This window comes from Phaenicophaeus curvirostris, chromosome 12 (assembly GCF_032191515.1).
Source record: "Phaenicophaeus curvirostris isolate KB17595 chromosome 12, BPBGC_Pcur_1.0, whole genome shotgun sequence".
Classification (NCBI taxonomy): domain Eukaryota; kingdom Metazoa; phylum Chordata; class Aves; order Cuculiformes; family Cuculidae; genus Phaenicophaeus; species Phaenicophaeus curvirostris.
The window spans coordinates 14186684-14213308 of record NC_091403.1 but is presented as its reverse complement, the minus strand read 5'-3'; the positions used below and the strand labels follow the sequence as shown (position 1 = coordinate 14213308).

General features: G+C 45.3%; 2 protein-coding genes across 4 annotated transcripts; one reads left to right on the top strand and one right to left on the bottom strand.

The window, feature by feature from the left end:
- The first annotated feature begins 534 nt into the window (after positions 1 to 534).
- CILP (cartilage intermediate layer protein) lies at positions 535 to 12246 on the top strand. The gene is made up of 9 exons (XM_069866370.1): positions 535 to 683; positions 2367 to 2490; positions 3757 to 3840; positions 4838 to 4891; positions 6256 to 6441; positions 7444 to 7758; positions 7887 to 7995; positions 8461 to 8618; positions 9237 to 12246. Exons 2-9 carry the CDS (start codon positions 2433 to 2435, stop codon positions 11573 to 11575), a joined length of 3303 nt encoding a protein of 1100 aa, XP_069722471.1. The 5' UTR covers positions 535 to 683; positions 2367 to 2432; the 3' UTR covers positions 11576 to 12246.
- A 5423-nt stretch (positions 12247 to 17669) lies between these two features.
- Positions 17670 to 24036, bottom strand: MTFMT (mitochondrial methionyl-tRNA formyltransferase). 3 transcript variants are annotated; one of them, XM_069866808.1, is made up of 9 exons: positions 23918 to 24036; positions 22701 to 22913; positions 22155 to 22277; positions 21084 to 21186; positions 20459 to 20534; positions 19800 to 19891; positions 19162 to 19243; positions 18439 to 18521; positions 17670 to 18122 (listed from the first exon to the last, which is right to left on the bottom strand). In XM_069866808.1, exons 1-9 carry the CDS (start codon positions 24034 to 24036, stop codon positions 17937 to 17939), a joined length of 1077 nt encoding a protein of 358 aa, XP_069722909.1. In that variant the 3' UTR covers positions 17670 to 17936. The 3 variants fall into 3 exon arrangements, with proteins under 3 accessions (XP_069722909.1, XP_069722911.1, XP_069722910.1); XM_069866810.1 differs by having other exon boundaries at positions 22701 to 22832; positions 23919 to 24020; XM_069866809.1 differs by having other exon boundaries at positions 22701 to 22930; positions 23918 to 24010.
- Positions 24037 to 26625: the final 2589 nt, after the last annotated feature.

The window sequence follows — 26625 nt, the reverse complement described above, 5'->3', positions numbered from 1 at the left end:
GATGTGCCCTGCCTCTGCAGGTCTGTGCTACCCTGGGTGCTGAAACCATGCAACCAGCTTTGTCCTCACATCCCCACAGCATCCTCACTTGACCTCTGCCAGAGCCAGCACTATGGCAGAGGTGAGTGGATGGCACAGGCAGCATGGGCGTCAGTGCTCAGCTGAGACCGGTCCCACACCTGGGAAACTTGAGAACACCATGGGCAATGCTGGATGGGCACCGCACTTGTCCCAAACCAGGTGGGAGCCAAAAATGCATTCCCAGAACTCAATGCACTGTGTTCTTGAATGCTGCAGCTCCATCTTCAATGCTTAGCAGCATCTATTTCCAATCCAGACCCAGGACAAATCTCTAACAGCGCTGTGCTGGGATGCAGTGCCCACACAGGGATGTGGTACCCACACCATGCCCTGCCCTGCCACTGGCAGCACCCTGCCATGCCATGGCATCATTGCCAGACCCAGTGGCTGCTGTTTCGCTGAGAGTTTGTGTTTACCATCACCTTGTTAAGGGATTATTCAGCCTGTGGTTTCCTCACTTGTCTGATCTGTTTTTGCTCGGCAGCCGGTGGCTCGCTGCCATCCCCTAAGCTACACGCCGAGCTATATAAGCGACCTCACCGCCTCAGCTGTGGGGAGGCTCGCGCGCAGCCCAGCTCGACAGCAGTGCAGGGGAGGTTTCGGTAAGCTGCAACTCTCTCTCTTCTTCCCAACTGGCTGCAACTCCCTTAACCCGCAGCTGACAAGCCCTCATCTTGCCCCTGGACCACAGCTCGGCTGGTGGCTCCGCGGTGAGAGGACAAGACTCTCCTTAATTGGGGGTTTTATGGTTTTTGTGGGGAAGAGGAAAAAAAAACCAACCCTGCTAAGTTTTTCCCCTTGGTCACAGCTTGCAGTTATATAATTCTGCTGTGTTATTAAGGCAGCATAATTAAGAGTGGCCATGATTGAGGGTGAGGTGGAAATTAATTGATGGGCAGATGAAGGCACAGAGACTGTGGGCTGGAAAACATCAGTGGGAATGCGGTTCTCTGTGTCCTGCTTCCCCCCATCTTCATCCAATCTAAGGGGTTTAGGACAGGATTACTGGAATGCTGGAGCAAGGGCTTACAGCAGGGGATAGTGATGCTTTTCTCATGCAGGGCTGCTGGATCTCCCGTGGCTCTGTCCCACACCGGCTCCCCCTGTAAGAGAGGGGATGCAGGCGATACCGAACCCTCCCTGCTGCCAGGATCCAGCCACTTGAGCCCCCCCAGCACTGCATTTTCCTGGGGACAGAGGGACATATCCCACCCCAAACCCAGCACCGAACAAGTCGCAGCCAGCTCCTAAAATAGCTGCCAAGAGGGAAACAGCCTTTCAGCCTGGATTAATTTTTCCTGGTTATTGTCTGGCTGCGAGTTCACGACCCTGCCGTAAGCCCACAAAACACTGCTCATGTGTTGCTTGTTATTTTTGCTTGACTGGGATTTGCTGGGCCATAATCAAAGTATTTCCTAGTCCCACATTCCCCGGTCTCAGAAGGGATGGTTAATACCACTTACAAATAACAGGGTGTTCCCACTGTTGGCTGCTCTTTGTTAGCCTCATTTTATGGGTAAACTGAGGCACTGAAAGGTTAAGACAACATTCTCCCCATCCCCAATTCATTAATTTGAGGTACACAAAATAAAGCACCCGGAATTCCAGCCAGTTCCTTGTGTACCTTCAGAAATGTTAGATGCCACAACGTTAACGGACTCACTTAAAATGAGATCTGAAGTCACTGAGTCGGGGAAGAGCAACACAAAGCCTCAGTCTCTCATCTTTGCATGCAGAAAAAGGAAAATATTTGGCTTCTTGCTCACATTTGCAGCGAAGGTTTGGCTTGTGCATGGACTTTTCCACTTTCAGAGGCACTCAGGAGCCTTCCCCTTACCCATGCTACTGGGATGTACTGGGATAAGGTGCTATACGCACACTAAGCTCAGTTTGCAGGCAGAGGGATGGAGACACAGAGAGGTCCCTGCTCATGTGGGGGACAGAGTGGGGTGCCAGGGGGCCTGTGGAGCTGTGTGGGCTGCGAGAGCACCCCTGCAGAAGTATTTAAGCTGTTAAAAGGCACTTTAAGGAGATGTTATTACAAAGCAGCACTCTGCAGAAGAGATTTGGGCTCAGATGTGCTGGTGAGAAGCAGAGGGGATGCGAGGGCAGATGCAGAGCCCCTGATGCTCCCCACTTTGGGAGGTTAGTGGGGAGCTGTTGGGGGTGGGCAGAGGGTATAAGCAGCCTTTCAGTATGTTTTGGACTTGTTCTTCCTGAGAGAGGCTCCCTGCAGTTGACAGGACCCCAGGTGAGCTTTGACATGGTCGGGCTTGCCTCCACAGGTCTAGGGAAGGCAAGAGACTGCTGTGGATACTCCAAGAAGCCCCTGGACACCTTTGGAAACAAAGATGATCAGCACAAAAGGATGGATCCCCCTTCTCCTCCTGGGAGCCACGTCTGTTTTAGGTGAAGGTTAAATGTTTCTATTCCCGTCACTGTGCTGTAACCTGCCCACAGGAACGCCAACACAAAGGCACGTATGCTGGCGGCCGCTGAGCCAGCAGACACAGGCTTGACATCAATGCCAGGCACTGCTCTGGGTCAACACAGCATTTGCCCAGCCAGACAACTTCCAGATGAGGGCTGGCGCCTGTCCAGCCCCCAGAGCACAGGCAAAGTTCATCTGTGAGTCAGACAGCCTCTGGCTGACCAGAGATGAGCTTCTCTGCCCATTGGGACTGCTGAGACCATCCCTGCCTGCTGCCCCTGATGCCCTGTGGTGTCCAGCCTACACCCTGGCTCCTATCCTGGCTCCGCTGTGCTCCGAGCAGCCCCACCTTGGCTGGTGCCTTATCCATTGCCTGCACACACATCAACCCCAGCCTCCAAGCCAAGCCCGCCGGAAGCAACAACATGGCTCTTCTCTAGGAGAAGATGCTTGGGAGCAGCAGGATCTGTCCACTGCTGGCTCTGACAGGTCGCACATACTGAAGTGCTGAGCAATAAGCAACCTGCCCCTCTGCGCTGGCAGATCTCAGCAAAAATGTGTTTGCAGGCTCTTTGGAGTTTTTTCTGAGGCTATAGAGGGTTTTTGCCCTGGAGGGTTCTGGTCATACAGCCAGGGAGGGTCAGTTTGTCCCTGGGGAGACACCTAGGAGAACTGCTGAGGCCCTCGGAGTTGGGCATAGGCAAGAGCTGGTGCTAGGCAGCTTTGGGCTTAGCTCCCCACGTAAACACAACTGTTCCAGATAGCACCTTGGGAACTACCCATGACCACCAGCCCATGGGCAGCCAATAAGTGCACAAACCCGTCCATGTCCCATAGCAACAACTGTCCTCATTAGTTCCAACCTCATCCACCTTGGGTTCATTTCTCCCCATGCATGGAGAGGCAGGATATAGTTTACATCTGCAGCTATAAAAAAAAATTTGATCTGAGCTGTTCCAACACAGAAAGCACAAAGAATTTTTTCTTGGGCTCTAAGGGAAATCACAAATGTGCATCATAGCTGGGCTGCAGTGATGCTGTGGGACATGTCCATTACTGCCTTCACTTGGCAACTCCTGCACGTGCTGCACTGCATCCCACTGGAGCTCTATTAAGCAGTTCCAACTAACCACAACCCAAAGGGAAATCTGGAAAACTGAGCCTAAGGATGTCTGATCCCTTGAATCTGATTCATTTATTATTAATCTAATTAATCTATTAATCTCTCATTTCTTGACCCTTAGGTCAAAGGCTTCTGCAACCAGCCCTTGGCAGGATCCAGATAGGACAGAAAACCTTCAGCCCACTGGTAATGCTCAGTTTGGAAAGTAAGTTATTTCCCAGCTCAAGCAGCTATCCCTCGCCACGACACGGGGTGTTCGCATGTGTGTTATTTTTTTTCCACCTTAACTTACAACTGAACAAAATTATTTGAGTAGATGAGGACATTTAGGCAATGGAATAAATGTTAATCATCTGTGACCTTCTATAGGGTTTTGTCTATCACTGACACACACAGTTGGCTTCTCTCCTGGAAAAGTGAAGGTCAAGTGTATGACCACAGCCTCCACTCCTGCAGGAGGCACGCGCGGCCCCTCGCCGCGTTGAGAGGGTGAGGAGAACCCTCAGATGGGCAAGCACATACTCTGGCCTGCCTTTCCACTGTCTAGTCTGTCCTGACACCCTTGAGACACCATAGATTTAGGATTAAAGCCCATGGGGCTTTAATTACCCACAGAGCCCTCTCTGCTTCTTAAGCCCCAGGAGATACCTCAAGCTTTCCTGCCTAGGGCTTTGGGTTTAAATTCCAGCAAGCACTGAAAGGGCTGGATGTGCTGATGCCATAGCTGAGGGATTAGAGCACTTCCCCAGCCTCCCATTCCTCTCCCAGAAGCAATCTTAGCCAGCGGGGAAAACCAGAGCACTGAAAATGGGAGCATTCAGAGAAAGGGTTTGCACCTCTTCTCTCCACCTGCTGAAAGGTATTTTTAGTAAAACTACCAGGAAACTTGTTTTACCCTCAAAGTGGATGGCACAAGGCAGTGATATTGAGGCTGGGGCTCACAGAACAGGGGTGACTCCTGCTCCTCTAGAAAGAAATTAAGCAAAACCTTGAGATTTTGACCAATGCAAATGGAAACCAAAGCATTTACCCTAGGCAGCAGTGAGGTGTAAACTTGTTTTTTACCTCTAGAAGAGGGTATGCGAGATGTGATTGGGTTGAGCAGCTGGGCTCAGTGCAACCAAGCTGTTGGGAGGGACTAGTGCTCAGCCAGGGAACAGGCAAACCTTGTCTGAATCATCCCACACATCCTCTGCCCGCAGGTACAAGGAGCAACTCTCGCAGGGGAGACCCAACCTTTATCTACACCAGACGCAGTACGTTCCTGCCCGTCATGCCACGGCGTAGCCCCATCCGCCTTCACTTCCCTCCCAGACCTCAAGCTCCTTGGCTTCTCCTCTGTCCTCCACTTTCTGCTTTTTTCTGCTGTCAAGGTGCTACCCAGAGCCATATAGGGCCATTTTCCTCCACAGGACTCCCCTCCTCTCTTCTCATCACCACCATCCCTGCAGATTAAAAGAGCCAATCCCAAATAAGCTAGAAACTTACTGAGACTTTACTTCAATCTGTTGCATGTTGAATATTTGCTTGTCTCAGGTAGATGGGCATTTATCCGTGTGTTGACTGGGAAGGGAGAGCATCACCAACCCATCTCCACCTACGTCCCCCAAATTGCTAAATAAGGTCTACGGATGCACCACTCAGGATACTGAATAGGAGATGCCAACATACCAGCAGATTAAAAACTTGCCCGTCTAAGCCAAGTGCTCACTCCAAACCAGACATGATGTTTCTGTGGCTGCTCCCACTTAAATGGCCTTTTCCAGCCACCTGCTTTTGTACGCCAGGGGTTCATTTATGCCCATCACTATTCAGATAGTCCAGCCATCTCCCTTCCTAGGAGAACCTAGTTTATTACAAATCAGGTGGAAACGTAGGAGTGAGAGATGACACAGCACACATTTCCATTTTTAGAAACTTTAGTCACAAGCCCATCCTCATAAATATTATTAGAACATTGTCATTTAAAAATAAACCCAAACCATCTAGTAGCACAGTTAAAGAAATTCCTTTGCAAAACTAACCACATATTAAACTCCCAATAAACCCTCCCTGCGTGTTACAAATCAGCTGGCCCTGAATACCCTCAGCTTGCTCAGTAGCATCTTAGGCTTCTGTAAAACCAGTGCTTGCAATAGGACACATGCTTCCCCTATAGAGAACATACGTTGAAGTATGGCTAAAGGCATTCAACGTGACCATACCAACAATTTTACTTTCTTCTTTTTTTATCTAACCATATTTGAAATGCAGGCAAGTGTTTCCCCTCAGACAGCATTTAAATGACAATGTGTGTTTGATTTCCTTTAAGCCAAAGTTACCCAACACTAAGCATGAGCTGCTTGCACTTTGCTCCCGTCGAGTTTATCTTAATCATCCTGACTTCGGTAGCCTGCAGGGAATTAAGTCAGGAGCATTCAGGCGCCTTCTTGTGCTTTCTTTCCCAGCTCCCTGAACATGCTTTGCATTTATTTAATCTATGTGGTGTGTAATATCTAAACGCATAGTTTGAGCTGTATAGACGCTGCTATATAGAAGCTGCTAAGAAACCAGCTGCCTGTTTTTGGGCAGCCATACGTGGAATGTGCGTCTCAGTAACACACCGCTGATGTTATTCAAGGTCCGCTGGTGCAAGATTCAAAACGCTTTTTGTCTCCATGGTCGAAATGGAGTGAGTGCTCAGGAAAGTGTGGCCAAACCGGTGTGCAGAAGCGTACCAGATCCTGCCTAGCCGAGCGCCTCTGGGGTGTGCACTGTAATGAAGCAACTGAGGAAGGGCGGCTCTGCATTGGACATGTTTGCTCAGGTGCTCCTATAACTTCACTTTTGGGCACAGGATGATGTCTTGATCTCGCCACTGTGTAGGCATTGTACTCCCTTCACTGTCATTTTACCATCTTTCTCTCCTTTGCCAGAATTTTGTGATGCTGGTGCCTTCCCAAGCAGGGCTGGAGAGCACTAAAGGAACAGAGCATGGGGAGTTTGTAGCCAAATAGCAATTATAATTATATTGTAATATAATGTAATTGTACATTATATTGTAATTATATTATTCTGTTAATCCAGTTTTAAACAAAGCATTATGAAAATAGCCTATGTTTTCTCCAGGAAAGTGGTTTCAAGTTTTCCCTAATTTCATCCATTTATTTCCAGCTAGAAAAAAAATTATCAGGTAGCTGCTGTACAGGGATGCTCAGCAATTGTAAAAGGAATGACCTGAGCTCTAGCCTTGGGAAGACAAGGTTTATTATTTAGGATTAAATGTTGTAGGTAATGAAACTGTTTGAGAATCACTGTTTGGGAGACCATTCATTAAACCCATCAGGTAATGCTCATTTGGCAATTAATTTACACCCTGCTTGAGTCAGGATACCATCAAATAAGGGGAGACATTGAGACAGCTTTTAAGAGAGACAAATCATGACTTTCGGACATGAGTTGGTAGCAGAAACCTACCAAGTTTAAGGCATTTGGATTTGTAATTTTGCCAGGTTTGAGCTAAGAGCTCATGTGCTGATCTGTATTAAAATTTCCCTGAAATTCAGCCCTTTGGGGAAAGTGAATAACAGTTCCTAGCTGTAATTATATCCACATGACTGCTTTCTACTAATTGTCAGGTTCAAAATGACATCGTTCCTGTGTTTCTAATGCACAGCTGTTGATAATCAGTAAAAATACATTTTGGGTACAATTTATTCCTTATGCAGTATCTGCCTTATTGCACCTAAATTAAAAGCAGACTCAAGACAGTGCCGTGAGCGGTATGGGGACTTGGGGCTGCTTTCTGACTTGCCTGCCTCTCCTCCAGCCTGCAATATCACCTGCCCCATGGGCCGCATCAACGCCGACTGCGATGCTTGCATGTGTGAGGATGCAATCCTGCATGGGAAAGTCTCTCTAGAGGACGGGTCACCCGCTGCCGATGCCCGGGTCTACCTGCAAGCCACGAAACTCAAGCTGTTGACAACAGCTGACAACAGGGGCATGTTTAGGATCCCAGGGGTTTGTCCTGATGGCAAAACCAGCCTTAAAATAAAGAAAGCCAAATATGCAACAGCGACTGTCACTGTGCCAGTGAGCAACAGAAGAAACCTGGCAATCCAAGTGCAACTGCAACGATCAGGTAGCCCCAAAGAGGTGGGGGATGGGGGGGTGGAAGGGGTGGGAATGTGGGAGGCTTTATGCAATAATCAGAAATATACTCTGATTTTAGGAGAAGAGTAACGAGATGGCCTTTTCGTCTTCCCGCAGGCAAACCCTACGTTTTCAGGAGCCCTGAGGACAAAGCCAGGAGAGTGGGACAGAGCGTGTCTCTCTGCTGCGATGCCGTTGGGAACCCAGCTCCTGACCGCTATCTCTGGTAAGGAACTAAAGTTTGATCAGGCACAGGTCTGATTCCATTTTTATCTCCTTGCCATCTCCATAAAGGTTTTTTTTAAGCTATTAAACAGCTAAATACTCGAAGAACTGAGTGCTGGAAATGACGGTTTCCTTGAGATGTGTGGAGCTGGCGTTTCTCACAGGTGCAGTAATGTCATCTGCAGAGGGACTTACTGGAAAAAAACACAAATAAGAGAGTGAGAAACATTAGCAGCTCTGCCTGACTGCCAGCCACCCAGCAGCCACATCTCAGTACTGCCAAGGGAAGGGAAATAACTTTTAGGTGGTGCTACCTAGCCAGACTACAAATGGGGAAACTGAGGCAAGAGGTCTGGCACAATCCACATGGCAGGATGCAGGATTAGGCCATCACTATCCTGCCAACACTCTGCTTTGGCCAGATGGTCAGTCTCTGTCCCCTTAACTTCCTGTCTGTTCCTGGCAGGTACCACAATGGCTCACTGCTGGATCCCTCCTTATACAAATATAAAAACAACCTGATTCTGAAGAACCTGAACAGAGACCAGTCTGGAGAGTATTTCTGCAAGGCCAGCAGTGCTGGGGGCTCGGCGAAGTCCCAGTCTGCCAAGCTTGCTGTAATAGGTAAGAGAAAATGTGCACGATGCTTTCCAAGCAGCTCGGGAGGTGGTGGAGTGCAGAAACCAGAAACTGTGGTAGATGTGGGAAAGAAAAGTCACAGGGAAAATTTTGGGGTTTATTTCATGCATCTGTTAGCAGATAAGCTTGTGTGTGCTGGTTATGAACCAGATGCTCTCTACAAACAGGAGCTCTGGGTTGCAGGTGACCTGCCAAGCTCACTCTGCTGGTTTCAGCAGATTTCTCACTGTAGTGCCTGACATGCAAATATTTCTGTGGTTTTGGTTTTGGTTTTACATCCTGGGACCTGGTTTTGTCTGTCCATAGACAAAAAGTCAGGCAGCTGCAGCACATCTGGCTGAGGGTAGGTTGGTTGGTAGTGGTGGGTAAGCAGGAGCCGAGATGCTCCCACAAACAGCACTGCTGTAAAGTTAAAGCTGAGCACCTGCTTCACCAAAATGGAGGCCAGATGAAATCAGCTAACCAAAATCCTGCAAAACATCTGTTTTTATTGCTGCAAAACCCTCACTGTTATTGGTAGTAATGTTTAGCTCTGAGGTTTTCAGACCACATAGTGGTTGTACAATTATTTCATGCTGCTCATTAAGAATTTCTATTCAACAGGAAGACAAGAGGCAGCCTGTAACTCCCAACCCCAAAGCCACCTCATCCAGCTTCCGCATGACTGCTTCCAAAAAGAAACTAACTCCTTCTACTATGATGTGGGGAAGTGCCCAGCAAAGACCTGCACTGGGAAGGTGGATAAAGGACTCCGGTGTAAGGACAACGTTGCCTACTGCTGTGGGGTGTCCAAGATGGTAAACAGAGACATCTCCTGCAATGGGTACACGCTCCCCACTAAAGTAGTCGTAGAATGTGGCTGCAAAAAATGCACCGAGACCAAAATAACAGTTCGAGGCAGAGCCACAGCTGCAGATAATGGTGAGCCGCTAAGGTTTGGCCACATCTACATGGGGAACAAGAGAGTGAGCATGACTGGCTACAAGGGAACCTTCTCCATCCAGGTCCCAGCAGACACAGAAAGACTGGTTCTAACTTTCGTTGATCGTCTGCAGAAGTTTGTGAACACAACAAAAGTTCTACCCTTCAAGGAAAATGGAGGTGCTGTGTTTCACGATATCAAGCTACTAAGAAAGAAAGCCCCTATTACACTGGAATCCACAGAAACCAACATGATTTCCTTGGGAGAAATGGAAGATGATCCAATCGCTGAATTAGAAATCCCTCCCAATGCATTTTATAGGAAAAATGGAGAAGCCTACAGAGGCAAAGTGAAAGCCAGTGTGACATTTCTGGACCCAAGAAACATCTCAACAGCTGCTGTGACACAAAGTGACCTGAACTTTGTAGATGATGAAGGAGATGTATTCCCACTCCGCACGTATGGCATGTTTTCCGTGGACTTCACTGATGAACAGGGAACCGAGTCTCTTAATGCAGAGGAGGTGAAGGTTCATTTGGATGCTGCTCAAGTCAAGATGCCCGAGCACCTGCAAGAGATGAAACTTTGGTCACTGAACCCAGAGACAGGATTATGGGAGGAAGAAGGGGACTTCAACTTTGAGAAAAGCAGACGACGCAAAAGGGAGCAGAGAACATTTTTGGTTGGGAACATGGAGATCAAAGAAAGGCGGCTTTTTAACCTGGACGTCCCAGAGAGCAGACGGTGCTACATTAAAATCCGAGCATACAGAAGTGAAAGATTTCTGCAAAGCGAGCAGATCCAAGGGGTTGTGATTTCTATTATAAACATGGAACCAGAACCAGGGTTCTCCTCCAACCCCAGAGCATGGGGCCGTTTTGACAGTGTGGTCACTGGTCCTAATGGCGCCTGTGTGCCCGCTTTCTGTGACGAACAAAACCCTGAGGCCTACACAGCTTATATCTTGGCAAGCATGGGGGGCGAAGAGCTTGAAGCTGTACCCTCTGCTCCCAAACTCAACCCTAACGCTGTTGGGGTCCCACAGCCATATCTCAACAAGCTCAACTACAAGAGGACAGACCACGAGGACTCCAGCACTAAGAAAACGGCATTCAGCATTAACATGGCCAAACCAAGCCCTAATTCCCCAGAGGAGAATAATGGCCCAATTTATGCATATGAAAACATAAGCGAATGTGAGGAAGCCCCACACAGTGCTGCTCACTTCAGGTTTTACAGGATAGAGGGAGACCGGTATGACTACAACACTGTTCCCTTCAGTGAAGATGACCTCATGAGCTGGACTGATGACTACCTGGCATGGTGGCCCAAGCCCATGGAATTTAGGGCCTGCTACATTAAAGTAAAAATAAATGGACCCCAAGAGGTAAATATAAGGTCTCGTAACATGGGTGGGACACACCCACGTACCATTGGTAAGCTATATGGCATCAGGGACGTCCGCAGCATTCGGGATCCTGGGCAGCCAGATGTGTCAGCAGCCTGCCTGGAGTTCAAGTGCAGTGGCATGCTCTTTGATCAAGACCGTGTGGACCGCACACTCGTTAAAGTTGTCCCACAAGGCAGCTGCCGCCGAGAGAGCGTCAACAGCATGCTGCACGAGTACTTGGTGAACCACCTCCCCATGGCCACAAACAACGACTCCAGTGAGTACACAATGCTGGCTCCTCTGGACCCACTTGGGCACAACTATGGCATCTACACTGTCACAGACCAAGACCCAAGGATTGCCAAGGAAATCGCCCTGGGCAGGTGTTTTGATGGCACTTCTGATGGCACCTCCAGAACCATGAAGAGCAACATCGGCATTGGGTTGACTTTCACATGTTCAGAGAGGAGCACAGCGGAGCAAAGCATCTTCCAGTCTCAGAGGAACATGGGCCAGCAGTCCATACTGGTTCAACCAGGGGAGAGCCCTGCGTACCGAAGGCAGCCGGCAAGCCGACGAACCACCCAAGGCAGAATCCCCATGAGAGGTCAACGTTCTCCTACATACTAGACCAGTATAGGACTCTCGGTAAATTTGCTCACATCTAATCAAATATAATTTGAAAGTAACACCTACTTGCTACTAAGTGAATTCAAAGCTGGTAGGTGTCATTATTTTTGAGACATAATTAAGGTGCACTTTTTTTTTTTTCTTACCAGAAGAAAAGACATAAAGCAAAAATTGAGAGCAAGTAGTGACAGTAGTTTCCCATCTTATTAAATGCATCCATTAAAATCTTCTTTCTGCCTGGCATTAAACAGCTTCACATGCTAGCCTAAAGGGAAGACTAAACAGATAATTCGATTGGGTCATGTACATAAACCATTCTTCTGTTCTGCATCTGCAGACTGTGCCAGCCCAAGTACCTGTACAGTAGTTGGTAACATGAAAAGGTATAAACTGATTTCCTCATACTGAATTCAACTGCAAGGTTTTGTACTTGAAATGTAAGTATTTTATTTATTTCTAGCTTCTTTTAGAATGACTGTATTCAAGCTCAGCTACCAGCAGCTGCATTTCTAAGAATTCACATGCTTGATAGCACGGAGAACCTATGTGGATTTGTAGGATCCACATGGATAAAACTACAGTTTTCTCTTGCTTCTTGCATTATTTGACAAGAAAATCCATGCTTTGCGATAGAGTAGGTTAATAAAAATGTAATTTTGTAACTTTGACAATGCTGTGTTGCTTCTGTGTTTGAGATGCCCAAGTAAACCAGGTATAAAGCCGACCAAAGAATAACCTGCAAAATGTCACCTTTCTGTTCACAAACAGATCACAGCTTTATGGATGTGGGACTGATCCTGTGTACGGGTGAGGGGTTTGGTGGGTAGCTGGTGTTCCCCTAAGTCCAGGGCTTGGCCACTGTCTGCTGCAGTCAGAGAATGTGTCCCCACCTTGAGATGTGGAGAGTCAGCAAAAGTGCTGGGAGAAGTAGAGCAACAGGTCAGGGCAAGGGATGAACTAAGGAGAGAGTAGCAGGGCTCTCGGAGTGGGACATGATGCAGGGGAAAGAGGGCTGGAAACCCATGCTTTGAGGATAATAGGAAACCAGGCACTGTAGAACAGGGCTGGGAGGTGCAGAGACTGGGAGAAGATAGGCTTCCTGTCACGTTCAGCAGCAGCGAGCAGGATGCTATTGGGCAAGAAGGTGCTCTTAGCTGAAGGTACAGATCGCCACAGAAGGGCTTGGACAGACAGTAATCTATCTCCAAGTGATCTATCAAATCTATGCTACTTCTAGTGTGGAATCAAGGACCGCACCAGCACAGAAGATATCCTATGTTTACACCCAAACACTGGCAATAAATTTTTGGAGTGCAGGCAAGCCAGCAAACCTCCAACACTGAAATTTCCACCAAGAGATCACAAAAAGGTGCTACTGGATGTAAACTCAAATTCAAACACATGCTCAAGCATAGATTTCCCTCTCCTACCTGATTCCCTCCTGTGGGTGTGAAGCCAGTTCTAGGTCTATGTTTTCTTACCTACAACCCATTAAGGGCATGGAGAATCTTTCAACAGCCTTTAGCAATCTTCAGAATGGGTTCTCAAGTCTGACACAGGGTATCCTAGGCATTAAATGCAGAGCTGTGCAAGAGTGAGTGCCTATGCAGCCTAAAAATGTAAAAAAAATCCCTTAAAAATCTATGGGTTTATGCAAATTGACAGTTATCAAAGAGAAGCAGAAAAGGAAGGGCCATGGAATACTCTGGCAAATCCTCTTCATAGCAATGAATTTAGACTCCGTGTGTTTTCTTTTGTGTCTAGTCTGCTGCAAGGGCTTGGCAGGAGCTGGGGCCAAAGCAGCCAGTAGGGAGCATACACTCAGACCTTCCCACAGACCTCTTGGCTTTTGCTGCAGACTCACAGAGCAATGTCTCTTCCCTTTGCTCCGCTCCTCCTCTGCAGACAGACAGCCAAATCCCAAACTTAGTTTCATCACTTTGAGGGTGAAGTAACACAAATGACTTCTACAGACCAACCCAGGAGGTACATGGATGAAAGCAGACCCAGAATCTCATCCCTGTGCTGTATGTGGGCTTGCCAGAGCCAAACACAGCAGAGTACAGGGCTCTTCCTTCTGGGAGAAGTATCTGTTTAACAGGAATGAAATGGAATGGTCACAGTCCTACAGCATGAAAAGGCAAGAAGCTCTCCAAGTTTCCCCAAACTGTCCCCCACTGTGGCTTAACTCCAGCTTGGAGGAACAAACTAATCTCTGCAATCACCAGGTCTCTGATCTCTCAAAGAAGCTGCTGGTAGAGTACATTGGATACAGAGCAAGAAATAGAGGTTTCAAACATGGGTGTTTAAACACTCTCAACAGAAAACAACCTTGGCCCAACAGCCACCACTTTGTCACTAAGACTTTGACATTATTGATTAGCCACCATGCCAAATACATTATGTTTTTATGGTAGAAAAACTTACAGTGGGTCCTGGCATCCAGCCCTCTCACAGGTTTTATGCTGTAGTTCAGATGCCAGTCCTGCCTTCAATCCTGCCTTCTCCAGCTCCTGAGCGTGTTCACGGTCAGCGTGTGGCAAATTGGCCCCTTCTGCAGTCTGAAAACCACACTCCCACATCTCAAAGGAGAGCATCAGGTGGAAGAACGCAGGAAGGCTGTGACTCTTCTACTCCCTCAGCCTTAGCCTTCGGACCACCAACCTTGAGAAACAAGCTGAAATAGACGTGGCTCCAAAACACCAGCAGATTTGCAGCTAATGGCAAAGCATCTTCCATTAAGGTCACATAGTTTCCAACCTTCAGATAAATCTGTTGACCTATCCCTCTCCTCCTGTTTTTAGGAAAGGGAAAAATATTACTTCCCAGAAACTATCAGGCTGTCAGCAGTTAGGATAAACAAAATAAGAGATATTCTTGTCTAGCCTCAACCTTCAAATTGTTCAGGGATTTTGCAATCAACTTTTTTAAGACTCAAGTACCCTTGTGATTTGTCACTTACAGATTTTGTTTACTTGACATTTATTCAGCAGAAAACGGGAATAATGAGGTTTCCTAGGAAGCAGGGGGAGTAGCAAGAATTCAGATCATGAAACAGATGCATCTAACTGCGAGTCACCAGCATCCTAGGAAATATCACTCCCTCTAACATTTATTTGAAATCCAACATGAAATCATCCAATACTGGAGCCCTCCTGGTGCCCAAATGTTTTGCAGTTCTACCAATAATTTGGCTTCAGTGATGTTAAACTGAGCCATAGTGGATACTGGCTCTATTAACACCTCTGCTACTTGCCCTTTCTTATTTGAGAGGACAGATGGTTTATTTTGCTGTATCACTTTCCAATTGCTAGGGTGGCTGTGCTTGACCTCAGCAGTGGTACTTGGGGACCAAATCACCACATGTTCAAGTCAGCCCTGACATGCACACCTCATCAGTGAATGCCCCATTTTTGTTTTGTCCGTTCTGCAAAAATAATCAGATTTTCATTACCTACTGGGTTGAATCCCTACAGAGCTAGGCAAAAATGAAGTTTCCAAAGAGACTTTTTGGCTAACAACTGCCTGGGGAACACCAATTCCCTTTAAAGCTTCTCTACCATGTCAAAAATAGCATGCCAAAGACTTCCTCCATAAAAAAATAATCTTTCCCTCTTCTCCTCTATAAAAAAAACAAGGGTAAAGTTGTGCCTGTTCAGAGCTAGGACATTAACTAGCTAACCTTTGATAATCTCTTGCATAGAAAGCAGTTCTGAGAAGCCTTAAAGCAAACTGTGCAGATCAAAAGATAAAGTTACAAGCATAGGTATCCTGGCTACAATCTGGTTTAGACATTATTTGGTATAAAATAACTAACTGAAGACATTCTGTACCGGATTTTCACAATCCTCTATCCAGCTGGCCTTGGTTTTCTCCTGAAAGAGATGCAGTGAGCACCATCTACAGGGTTTCTGAGCACACACCACCTCAAATTCCCCCAAAACCACAGAGGAACTCTGCTGTTGCTTTATATTTTACTTAGAATTGAAATGACTGCCTGCCAACAATAACTGACAGCAATAGATCTCACATGAGGCACAATCTAAAACAGTCAGCAAGAGTTGTACAAATTGCCCTACAGGTTCTCTCCAATGCATCTAAAGCAGACACCGCTGGCTGGAAGTTGATATTCCAACAAATAGCATTAATGCCACCCAGCAATAATATTGCTTTGCTTTTTATCTTTTTGGAGATGCACAGGATAGAGACTTCAATCCTCTTTGCTATCACTTTATGATGTCAGAGCAGATTCAAAAAAGCAAAGAAGTTAATTTTCAAGGAATTTTCTTCAAGTCATCCCTAGGAACAAAGCAGTTAGTTTAACAGTTTGGTCATCTAACAACTTTTAACCTTAAATTTCCTGAATATTTGACACTATTCTTTCTACAGGAGTCACATATCACTGTTCATTTTGCTCAGGTCATAACAAACCACAATTCACCTTCCAGTGCCTGGGGACCTGACAGATGAGAAAAGTTGGGTCCAGTCATGCTAACAGATAACTAACAAGTCTAAAATGCTCTATCATTTGTGCTTATTGGTCTTATTGTGCTTACCTATAAATTGGGGAGGAGGATGTATGGGGGTTTATTGTACGCTCATTTCTCTGCAAATTCAACTAGTGATACAATCCCTGCCTGAGGCCAGGTCCCTACCTTGCAGCTGATTAGTATCAACAACTTCACTGTCTATAGGGAAGGTGCTTTAGAGAAAATGTTCTTATCCTCAGCAAACATCAAATATTTGAATTCCAATAGTGCCTATAAACGTTCTTTAAAAATAACTGATGAAAAATTCCAGAAGCTCTAGGAGTGAAAGCACAAGACAAGCAACCATACAGCCAAGTCCAATGATGTAACAAAACGCAGAAGATCCCTGTACACACCCACCATCCCTTCTGTTGGCATAAGCTGGTAACTAACCTTTCACAGACTGATCTGAACAGATCAAAAGCAAAATGATTTCACAACCTTTCCTTGCTGGTAGAAGGTGGAAACAAATCACAAAACCACTTAGTTTGCTTGGAAACAAACTTGCCCATTCTACAGCTTCTATAGGACAAATTGCACCCTTGAGTCTGCAATCAGAGAAAAAATGAATTCTTGACAGGTGCCCGACTTCCACCTTACTTTTGTTGTTTGCAGCTTTTGACTCAGATTCATAGGCTTGGATTCAAGAATCACATGTTCTGGAAAACCTGTCAGAGGCAGATTAATTGTTGGAGCAATGGCAATGAAAGAAAAATACCACAGCATCTGTTTTAACAGATGCTTCTTCTAAAAAAAATCTAATCCATCTTATATAACACATTTTTCTAGATCTATTGCTTTTTTTCATTGAGTCACACTCAAGCGCATCAAGCTCCTGCCGCCTTGGTATGGCTCATGAATTCAACACCTGGCTTGAGCTCCAAGGTCCAGAGCTGACTGCAGGAAAAGACATGAACACACTGAAAAGTCTGAAGTGCCAAAAGGATGAGTGGAAGAGGATGTGCGGCTATTTATTGATGAGCACACAGGAAACAGAACCATTGTAACATTAAGGCTATGCAACTCCTGGATTTTTTTTTCCCCTTGAGGCTTCCAAAATTTCCGTGATGACGTTGTAAATATGAAGCTAAGAGAACAGTGTCCTCCCCAAGTCCAAACAGCTCCAGTGGCTCTGCTTTTGCTTCAGCAGTATTCAGAAAAAGCAGGGCTAAATTGAGCAAATAACACTAGAGGAGCTCCCAAGATGCAGCCATTCTTTGTTTGCTGTTATCCTCCCAGTGCTACGTTATTTCTAAGACACAGAAGTCATCAGTTTTAGGCTTCCTTGCATGAAATGTTCCTTCTGTGTTAAAGTGCATTTGACTCTAAGAAAATTACTGTGGACAGGAAAAGGTACTCCAGTTGTTCCCAAACAAGGCTTAAGTTATTCTTCTCAATCTGGGTTTAAGGGTCTACAAGAAACTAAAAGCAGACAATCTATGAGCCTCAATGAATGCTAAACTCTGAATTAGAGCAGCACAGGACTTTAGTATTTCCAGATTTAAGCGACTGTGCAAAACTTACGCTTGAAGAAAATTAAAGTATTCAGAAAGAAATTAAAAACATTGTATAAAAACAAATTTATTACTCAACAGTGGAAACAGGGATTTATTCCCTCTTCATCAATAACAGAGATTCTCCTCCTTGTGCAAAGACAAAGGATAATTGTCCAGAACCAACAATGAAAACATGAAGATGTCAGTAAGATCAAACACTCTGGGAGGAAACTCCTCAACAGAGTTGAATGTTATAGGTGGGCAATGAAAGATTTCACATTATTAACTTACAGGCACCTTCTTTGACATTTTTAAATACATTTATTATTTTATATCCTATGCCAATATTTCCCTCTCTTTCAGAGTCTTTTTTGATGGGCTAAGTTTGAGTGTTTGAAATCTGCATTCCTGATGAACTGTTCTTGGGTTCTGCTGGAACCAAGAATGCATGTATCCGTTGTAGAAGTCAACTGCTGTAAGCTTCTTCCTTAATATGACTGTTTTGATTCCAACCCAGTCTTCCTAAAAATAAATAAAAAAAAAATGGCAGTAAGCTTCTTGCATGCTTTAAAATTATCTTTAGCTGTGACTAGGCTGGCTTACAGAATGCACGTAATTTAATGTCATCATGTTCAAATTACAAGCCAAATTCTTGCTTGCAAGTGAAAAGCCTGCTAGCGGAACTTAAAAGCTCTTCAAGGCATCAAATCAGACAAATAATGCTAACGTAAACTAGTTCAGTGAATAATAATGGACAATTAAGATCAAAGTTATGTAACACAAATACTAAAAACTGCATCTTCAGAGCAGCAAATATAAAACAAAAGGAAAAACCTACCTTGCAACGAGCTACTAGTGTTTGGGATGGTTTATGATATAGCAGTGAACCAGGAACAGCTCCATGGCCATTTAATATTTGATCTAAAATAAAAGCAAAGCAAGGTCGTCTTGCATTTTTATGCCAACAAGTACAAAAAAGTTTGAAGCACTTTTGTATCTTTGAAGCACACTAAACATCTTGAGTCACTACTTTGCTCTAAATTACTTTATTGTTATTTTGCATTTTATTACAGCCAAGGCAGCGTGGCAGAATCAGAACAGTCACTCTCTGGCACTGCTCCCCATCTCCTCCCCAGTCAGAGCCCCGTGTGCTCTCACACACCGCTTGGCCCACAAAGCGCTCAGAAACAGCAAATGGTTTAAGCGATAGTACACAGGGACAGCTTTCCTTGTGAGAGATCTCCAGACAAAGGCATTAGAAGACAATCTCGTAACTAATTAGAGGATTACAATCCTCCAGTCTCAGGATTCACAGGACTATACCTGCTGCTCACTCAACATTACCACAAAGCAGGAACACCCTTAAAACCCATTTTATGCTCATCTTTGGGCAGAGAAACTTACTGCACTCCAAGTGTATATATGAGAATAACTCAGTTCTACTGGAGTTTCAGAAAGCCGTAATTAAAGCTATCGTTTAGTACAACTGGTTGCTATATTCAAGCCAATGCTTGAAAAGACAGGAAAATTTAATTGAGCAGATTAATTTAAAAGTAAATACCAGCAATGTCAGGGACATTATCCACTTCCACAAAATCCAGGAGTTTAACAGCACTACCCTTCCAGAGTGTCTGTAAAGGAAACTGGAAACAGAAGCAGATGACACAGAGAATATTTTCACTATTTCCAGGCAACTGCCTAAGTTTCTTTCTTATGCAAGACAGTTGTGCTAATAACATCAGGGCAAAAATTTAGGTATATGTCCAGATAAGAGACGTTCTTCACTATATCTACTTTTACTTGTTCTTCTTCAACTCATTGACAAACAAACCTCTAGCATAAGCAGTAATGAGTTAAGCATCCAGCTACAGTAGCTGTTCAGTTGCACTGTTTGCTGTCATGCAGAGGTGTCACTACAGTGTTCTGAAACGCTCTCAAATACATCAGTGGAAACCTCAGTGCTAAGAAAACAAAATAAAACTGTTGAGGTGATTTCATCCTTGGGGATCAAATTCAAGAAAACTCTTCCCCTCTCTAATTCTATCCCTAACACTAAACTACACTGGGATTTTAAAACACATGCTGGGTTTTAGAGGCTAAAATAACTACACTTGTGTTTTAGTCATCAGTTAAAAAACATCAAATCAAACTCAGACACGCAACAGGACAGATAAGAATTCTAAAAAAACACTGTTTTACCATACTTCCTATGGCACGATGCAGTCGAATTATTTGTGCAGCTGTTTGCTCTTCCCATTTTATACAACTCTTAGCTACAGATATTTTAGGAGCTGGGGGAAAAAAAGGTAATTAAAGGACTTAAATACTTAGCTTTGCATCTTTTTGCAAACAAAGAGCTACTATATTATCTTATATAGAGTACCATATTATCTTATTTTAAAGTACTTGGCCAATGCCAGGTTTGCCATCTAACCACATGTGCTTTAGACAACAACTGCACAAAATACTTTGTAGAAATCTCAAATTGGCTTATTTATATTTTATTCTCAGCTATTTACCTACTGCACTGAAAACAGACAACATATATTTACTAGCACAGCTGTAACATTTGTGTTAGTGTTACAACCATGAAGAATAATAAACTGGTTCAGATTTGTGACGTTGCTAGCAATTTTGATACCATACAGGCAACCGGAAAAAAACATTAATGTAGTAAGTCTGAAAGAATTCTGAAGCATTTTTCCCCTCTGTATGAACTTTTAAGCTAGAGAAGGCAGTGAAGAGACACATTGATAAAGGGATCTAAAACAAAAATAACCCAGCACAGTAGGAAGAAAAATAGTTTTGCAACTAATAAAAGAAGAAATTAACAAGTTGCATTAAATGTGTGTACCTACCGAAGGTTACTCCTTCTGTTGGCTGCTCTTTTTTATGTTTTAAGCTTTCAGGCAAGTTTCTCAAAACTGATATCAGCTGCAAAATTAAATGTTGAACACAATATTAACAAAGCTCTGTAGAGTATATTTAGTAACAGTATCAAATACAGTATTTGATTTTTCATCACCGAAACTCCCTTGTGAGCTTTTAGAAAATTGGGTCAGTATATTCAGAAGACTTTATCACACACACAAACAGACTAAAGGCATCCTTCCCACTGAATTGCAACGGAAAAGACACAAGTATTCTCTTATGTATAATCTCCCCTCTGACACTAATCCCAGAACAGGACAAAAGCTGATTATTTACACAAAAAAGCAGATATTCACTTCAGTGAAAGAAGAAACTGTGCTGTTTCCATAGAAAGCACTTCAGTTCTTCACAGAATAAAACCAGAATGGAAAAGCACAGGACCAACACCGATAGCTTATCACATACCACTAAGACTTGCTAAAAAACACTGTTTCAGATAATTTTCCTCTTACCAGTTGTGTTCAACTCAGAACAAGATTTAAAGGAATTCTGTTTAACACCAGGTAAAAGCAAGGTACTAATCAGGAGTGACACTAGTGTGCATGACTTTACCATGTTTGCACCCAACTTCGACAACATCACTTCCAGTTCCTTTGCAGTGCAGTGGGGAGGAACAGCAATCTCTTCTTGCTTAATAATTGGACCTACATCAAACCTGTAAGGTGGAAAACATACGTGCTTACTGGTGGAGAAGCTATAACTCAATTAGCAATTCGAAGGTCTACATTCAGTACATTAACTCAGTTAATAACTACCTTTTCTTTCCTCTAAAACTTCTATTTTTCACACATTATCAATAATGTTTGGTTCACAAGACAACACAGGGAAAAAAATGCAAGATATACAGAATCATAGAATCACCAGGTTCGAAGAGATCCACCGGATCATCGAGTCCAACCACTCCTATCAAACACTAAACCATGCCCCTCAGCACCTCGTCCACCTGTGCCTTAAACACCTCCAGGGAAGGTGACTCAACCATCTCCCTGGGCAGCCTGTTAAGCAAGATTCAACTCAGCAAGCTGAGATTGCTATGAATGCACAATCACAGCTCAGAAGCATAAAAACTCAGAAGAAACAGCCTGAAACATTCAGAATAAATTTGTTTCATGCTTTCCCCAAGATCTGCAATTAGACAAGCGTCTAAGAAAGAAAAGATAGCTATGATGACGCGTTTTCACAAGCCTTTTAAGCCAGAGTTGATGCTGAAGGTAAAACATACAGTCTGTCTCTCATCCCTAGATAGGCATTTGCTTGTCCTCCGTTTCACTTACAGAAGGTTACAGGCGACTCTGAAGTTTGAAAACCAGATCTTTTCTATCACATCCATCCTAGCTATGTGACTGTTGTCTGTCTGCTCCCTGTAGCAATGCTAAGAATTACAGAACAGGCCTAGAGTCTGGAGTGCAAATTATGCATTCACTAAGACACGGTATTTGTGGCAAGTCTCTTATGGTCAGATGAAAGCTTTCATGTTTCATATTTTAACATTAAACACAAACACACATTAGAAAAGTAGTGATTACATAGAAAGATTTAAATGATGACTTAAGTGGTTACAATTTAAACTCCTGAGAGGTAACAGAAGCAGGGAGTTGTTTTGGAAAGCACATGTAAACCTACCTTTTTGGCCTTATTTCCATAATCGTCACCCCAGTCACTTTGTCACCATGAAGCACCGTGTGGACTACTGGTGCAGGGCCACGCCATCGCGGGAGGCAGCTGGGATGGACATTCAGTACGCCACTGAATTGGAATATTTTAAAGTTAGAATAGAGACAGTACTTGAAGCTGAACCTATACATAAGTGGGTGTGCAATATTTATTACACTGAAACTACTTCAAGGATTCATTACTCAGACCTTTTGAAGTGTTACTGGTTTAAATATACATTTAAAGGAAAACTCACAGTACATAAATAACCTTCAGTTTCTCAGCTAAAAGGGAGGCAAGGAATAAGGTAAACAAATTATGCTGAACATTTGCATAGATCTACATCAATGTGTTAAAGACCAACAGGGAAACCTACAAAGACAGAAGCAGGGCTCAGGTAAGCAGATGAATCCAGGGAAGAAGGCAACCTCATCTGCTACAAGTCATAGGTGCTGACCCAAAACAGAGTTAGCTTTGCTCACAAAGCAGCCCTAAATGCCCTGTCAACTCACTTACTATGGGAACTGCAGAATAAGGTCCTCACTTAGGAGACGTCCAAATGATGCCACCACACCCACATCGAACTGCCCCACAGGTCCCGTGTCTGGCCACTCATGAACTGGCAGCTGGAGCTCCCGGGCACAGCTCCTCACAGGAAGGTCCCCAGGCAGGCGGGAAGACAGGGTCACCACCTCCAGGCTGGACACAACTGAGTCCTCTCTGGGCTCCCTGGGGTGGACAAGGCACTGAAGACTCTGTGCAGGCAAAGCAATCCCTTGCTGTGCCCCTACAGCCTTCCACAGCACCTGCGCCTCCAACTCATATCCCCTATGTGCTTTCCTTGCCTCCCTTCACTGACCCCAGCATCCCAACCTCATCCAACACCCGCCACCCACCAAACCTCCTCATCATCCTGGACTTCCCCCTTTCAATCTCAGATGTCTCTTCTCACCCAGCCCCACGGTTCCTTACCCCAGTCTAGTGCTGGATTGTGAAACACTGGCACAGATTGCTCAGAGAAGTGGGAGATGCCCCATCCCTGAAATCATTCAAGGTCAGGTTAGATGAGGCTCTGAGCAACTTGATCGAGTTGAAGATGTCTCTACCCGCTACAAGGGGGTGGACTAGTGACATTTAATGGTCCCTTCCAATACAAACCATTCTATAATAAGTCCTGATGCCCCCGAGATCCCTATCTGTTGACCCACTCATTTTGCTCCAGTTCTTGTGCCATCCTAAGGTCCCTTCTCCCCCTCCAAACCACTGCCCAACCCCCAGTCCCTCCTCCACCAAGCCCAACTCATCCCCCAACACCTGAACACCTTCACTATCTCCCACTCCTCGATGCCCAGCCCTCCTCCAGCACGTCCAGCCTCACCGTCCCCAGCCCCTGCCGTCCTCCCTCAGTCCTTGTCTCCTAAGTTTCCATTCCTTCTCAGTCCCTGTCCTCTCAGCCTCCATCCCCTCAACCTCTCTCTCACCTGCCCGTCCGCTTCCCCGCAGGCCCCGTCCCCCTCTCTCACCTTCCTCCCCGGAGGCCTCGCTTAGAATCATAGAATCATAGAAAAACCAGGTTGGAAGAGACCCACCGGATCATCGAGTCCAACCATTCCTATCAAACACTAAACCATGCCCCTTAGCACCTCGTCCACCCGTGCCTTAAACACCTCCAGGAAAGGCTTCCCTCCCCGGAAGCCTCGCTTCCCTCCCCGGGCCCCCTACCCGGCAGGTACCTGGCCGCCTGCAGGGCTCTGAGGGAGGTGACAGCGAAGCGGTCGGTGCCGAAGAACAACACCCGCCATGGCGGCGCCTTCGCCCCCTCGCGCCAGGCGCGCAGCAGGCGGCCCCGCATCGTCGCGCTTCCGGCGCAGCGCGATGACATCAGCGGGCAACGCGGAACCGCCGCGGGGGTGGAAGCGCCGCCGCCATCTTGGTATAGGGCGGAAGGAAGGGCAACGCGTTACAGTGGTAGGATCGGAGAATCGTGGGATCGAATTTTGGAGTCACTGTTACAGAATCAAGGAATGGTTTGAGTTGGACGGGACATTACAGCCCATTCAGTGTCACCCCCTGTCATGGGTAGGGAGACCTCCCACTGGACCAGGCTCCTCAGAGCCCCCCATGCAGCCTGGCCTGGAGCATCTCCAGGGATGTGGATGTGCTGCAGCCTCTCGATGTCCTTCTTGCAGTGAGGGGCCCAAACCTGAACACAGGATTCGAGGTGCGGCCTCACCAGTGCCGAGCCCGGGGGGACGATCCCTGACCTGACCTGCTGGCTGCGCTGTTTCTGATGCAGACCTGGATGCTCTTGGCCGCCTGGACCCCTGCTGGCTCATGTTCAGCCAGTGTCCACAAGACTCTTCCAGCCACTCTTCTCCAAGCCTGTAGCATTACATGGGGTTGTTGTGTCCCAGGTGCAGGACCCGACACTTGGTTTAGCAGCGATTATAACTTAAAGAATATTTTCATGTAAACTCTGGGGTCAGCAAAACCACTTAAAGAACTGTCTTCTCCCATAACATAAGAATGAAAATATTTTATCATTCTACTACGTACGTTCTTCCCCGCCATGGCAACGTGGTTTATTTGTGTAGCTTTTTGTTTAATGTCAGTTATATACACAAATACCCTATGCATCTAAACCACATAGTTTTTGGCACTAGGGATATCTAAAACATGGAATGTGGGAATCCTATATGCCAGTGAAGACATGTAAAATTGGCTGGTGGGATTTATGTTAGGCCGATACACCAGGGAAGGATCACTAAGGAAAGAGAACTTATGTGCCATGCTGAGAGGCACAGTGCATATTCATTCTCTTTTTCATGTCTGGTGTGCTCATTGTTAGGACTTTCTTTTCTCAAATGCAGAAGATGCCTTGATCTCTAGTGGTAGAAACTGGAAAACTAGTGAGAAAGTGCTGTTACAGGTACAAAAAATAGAGTCAGGCCATTTGAACTGAGGTGCTTGTGTTCCTGCACCCTAAGAAAAGGAGAATATGCTACCAAACATAAAGGTAGTTTCCTAGCTGAGAATCAGTATGTAAAAAACAATTGCTCCAGAACACTGGATTCTCTCTTAACTTGGGAAACCCCACAAACTCCTCAGTTTAGTCACATGCAGGGCATTTCAGTTCCAACCACCTCATCTTGCGGTGCATGGATGAAAGGATATGGTAAAACAATAAAAAGATAAGTGAGAGGGTAGGAAGGATGAAAGAATGGCTTCTGCTTGAGAAGAGATTAAAGTAACCAGCATAGTTCATCTTGGAAAGTGGACGGGGGAGGAAGGGTAGGCAAGCAGTCTGTCTTATCATAAATAGTATAGAGCTGATAAACAGGGAACAATCAGTCCTTGCACAATGACTGAGTGATTACAGGCACTTAGGGATATCAGGCCCCAAAAGAGAGGAAGCAGTGTTCCACACAGCATGTATGTTGACCGCTTATCTCAGTTGCTGAAAAAAAATTGACCACATAATATCTGATGTGCCGAAAAATATGGTTTCCGGAAGTAAATAGCGCAGTTGCTGGAAGGCAGCCTGGATCAAGGCATCTCGTGTAATGAAGGAGAATACCAGCTCTCTGAGTTCTTGGCTGAGACCCTGGAGTTATCACCAGCACTTTGGAAAGGCTGGAGACCAGACACCACCTGAAAGCTGGGGATGTGAACCTGGTATCCGGCTGCTGCTTGATGTTAATTTCCAGGTATCAGATTCTTGCACGGGAAGCACTGACTGTCTCAGCAGCACATCTGCACGCTGTGCAGAGCTTCACCTGCTGCTCATCAGGGATTTAAACCCTGGAGACAGATCCTGGGTTCTGCCAGTAGTTAAAGCTCCTGGATATAACTGCAACTCTGTGCTGAGTTTTTGCCAGACTTGCACATGAAGTAATTAATGTTTCATTTGCAGTGAGTTTCTTAAGTGAACTTAAATTCATCCCAATGAATTTAACATTTGCTGCCAAGTAATTCATCCTCAGCTCTGATACAACTGTACATTTCAAACAGGTTATGGCTATTATTTAGTGTTATGCCATGGGTACAGTGTACATGAGCGTTAACTGAAGATTTATTTTGATGTAATTGTTTTCCAGCAGAGTGAAAGCAACAATCTGATTGTTCCACAAAGGAAATAAAAAAAGAGCTCACAAATGTTATTTTCCTGCTGCATTTGAACTCTGCTTTTGTGCATGGAAATTACCGAAAAAAAAAAAAAAAAAAGCCAGCCCTGAATGTATTCTGTATTAGTTACTCTGTAACCAGGCATTTCGGGTCAAAGACACAGAAGGGTTCAAAAAAGATAAGTAAAATGAAAATGCCAAGGTCAGACTACTCCTAAGAGTAGTGAAAACAAATCTGAGAAGGAAGCAGAACACAAATCAACACCCTATCTCCACTTGGCTTCCTAGCCAAAGACAGTGAAAGCGTCTCCAAGAAG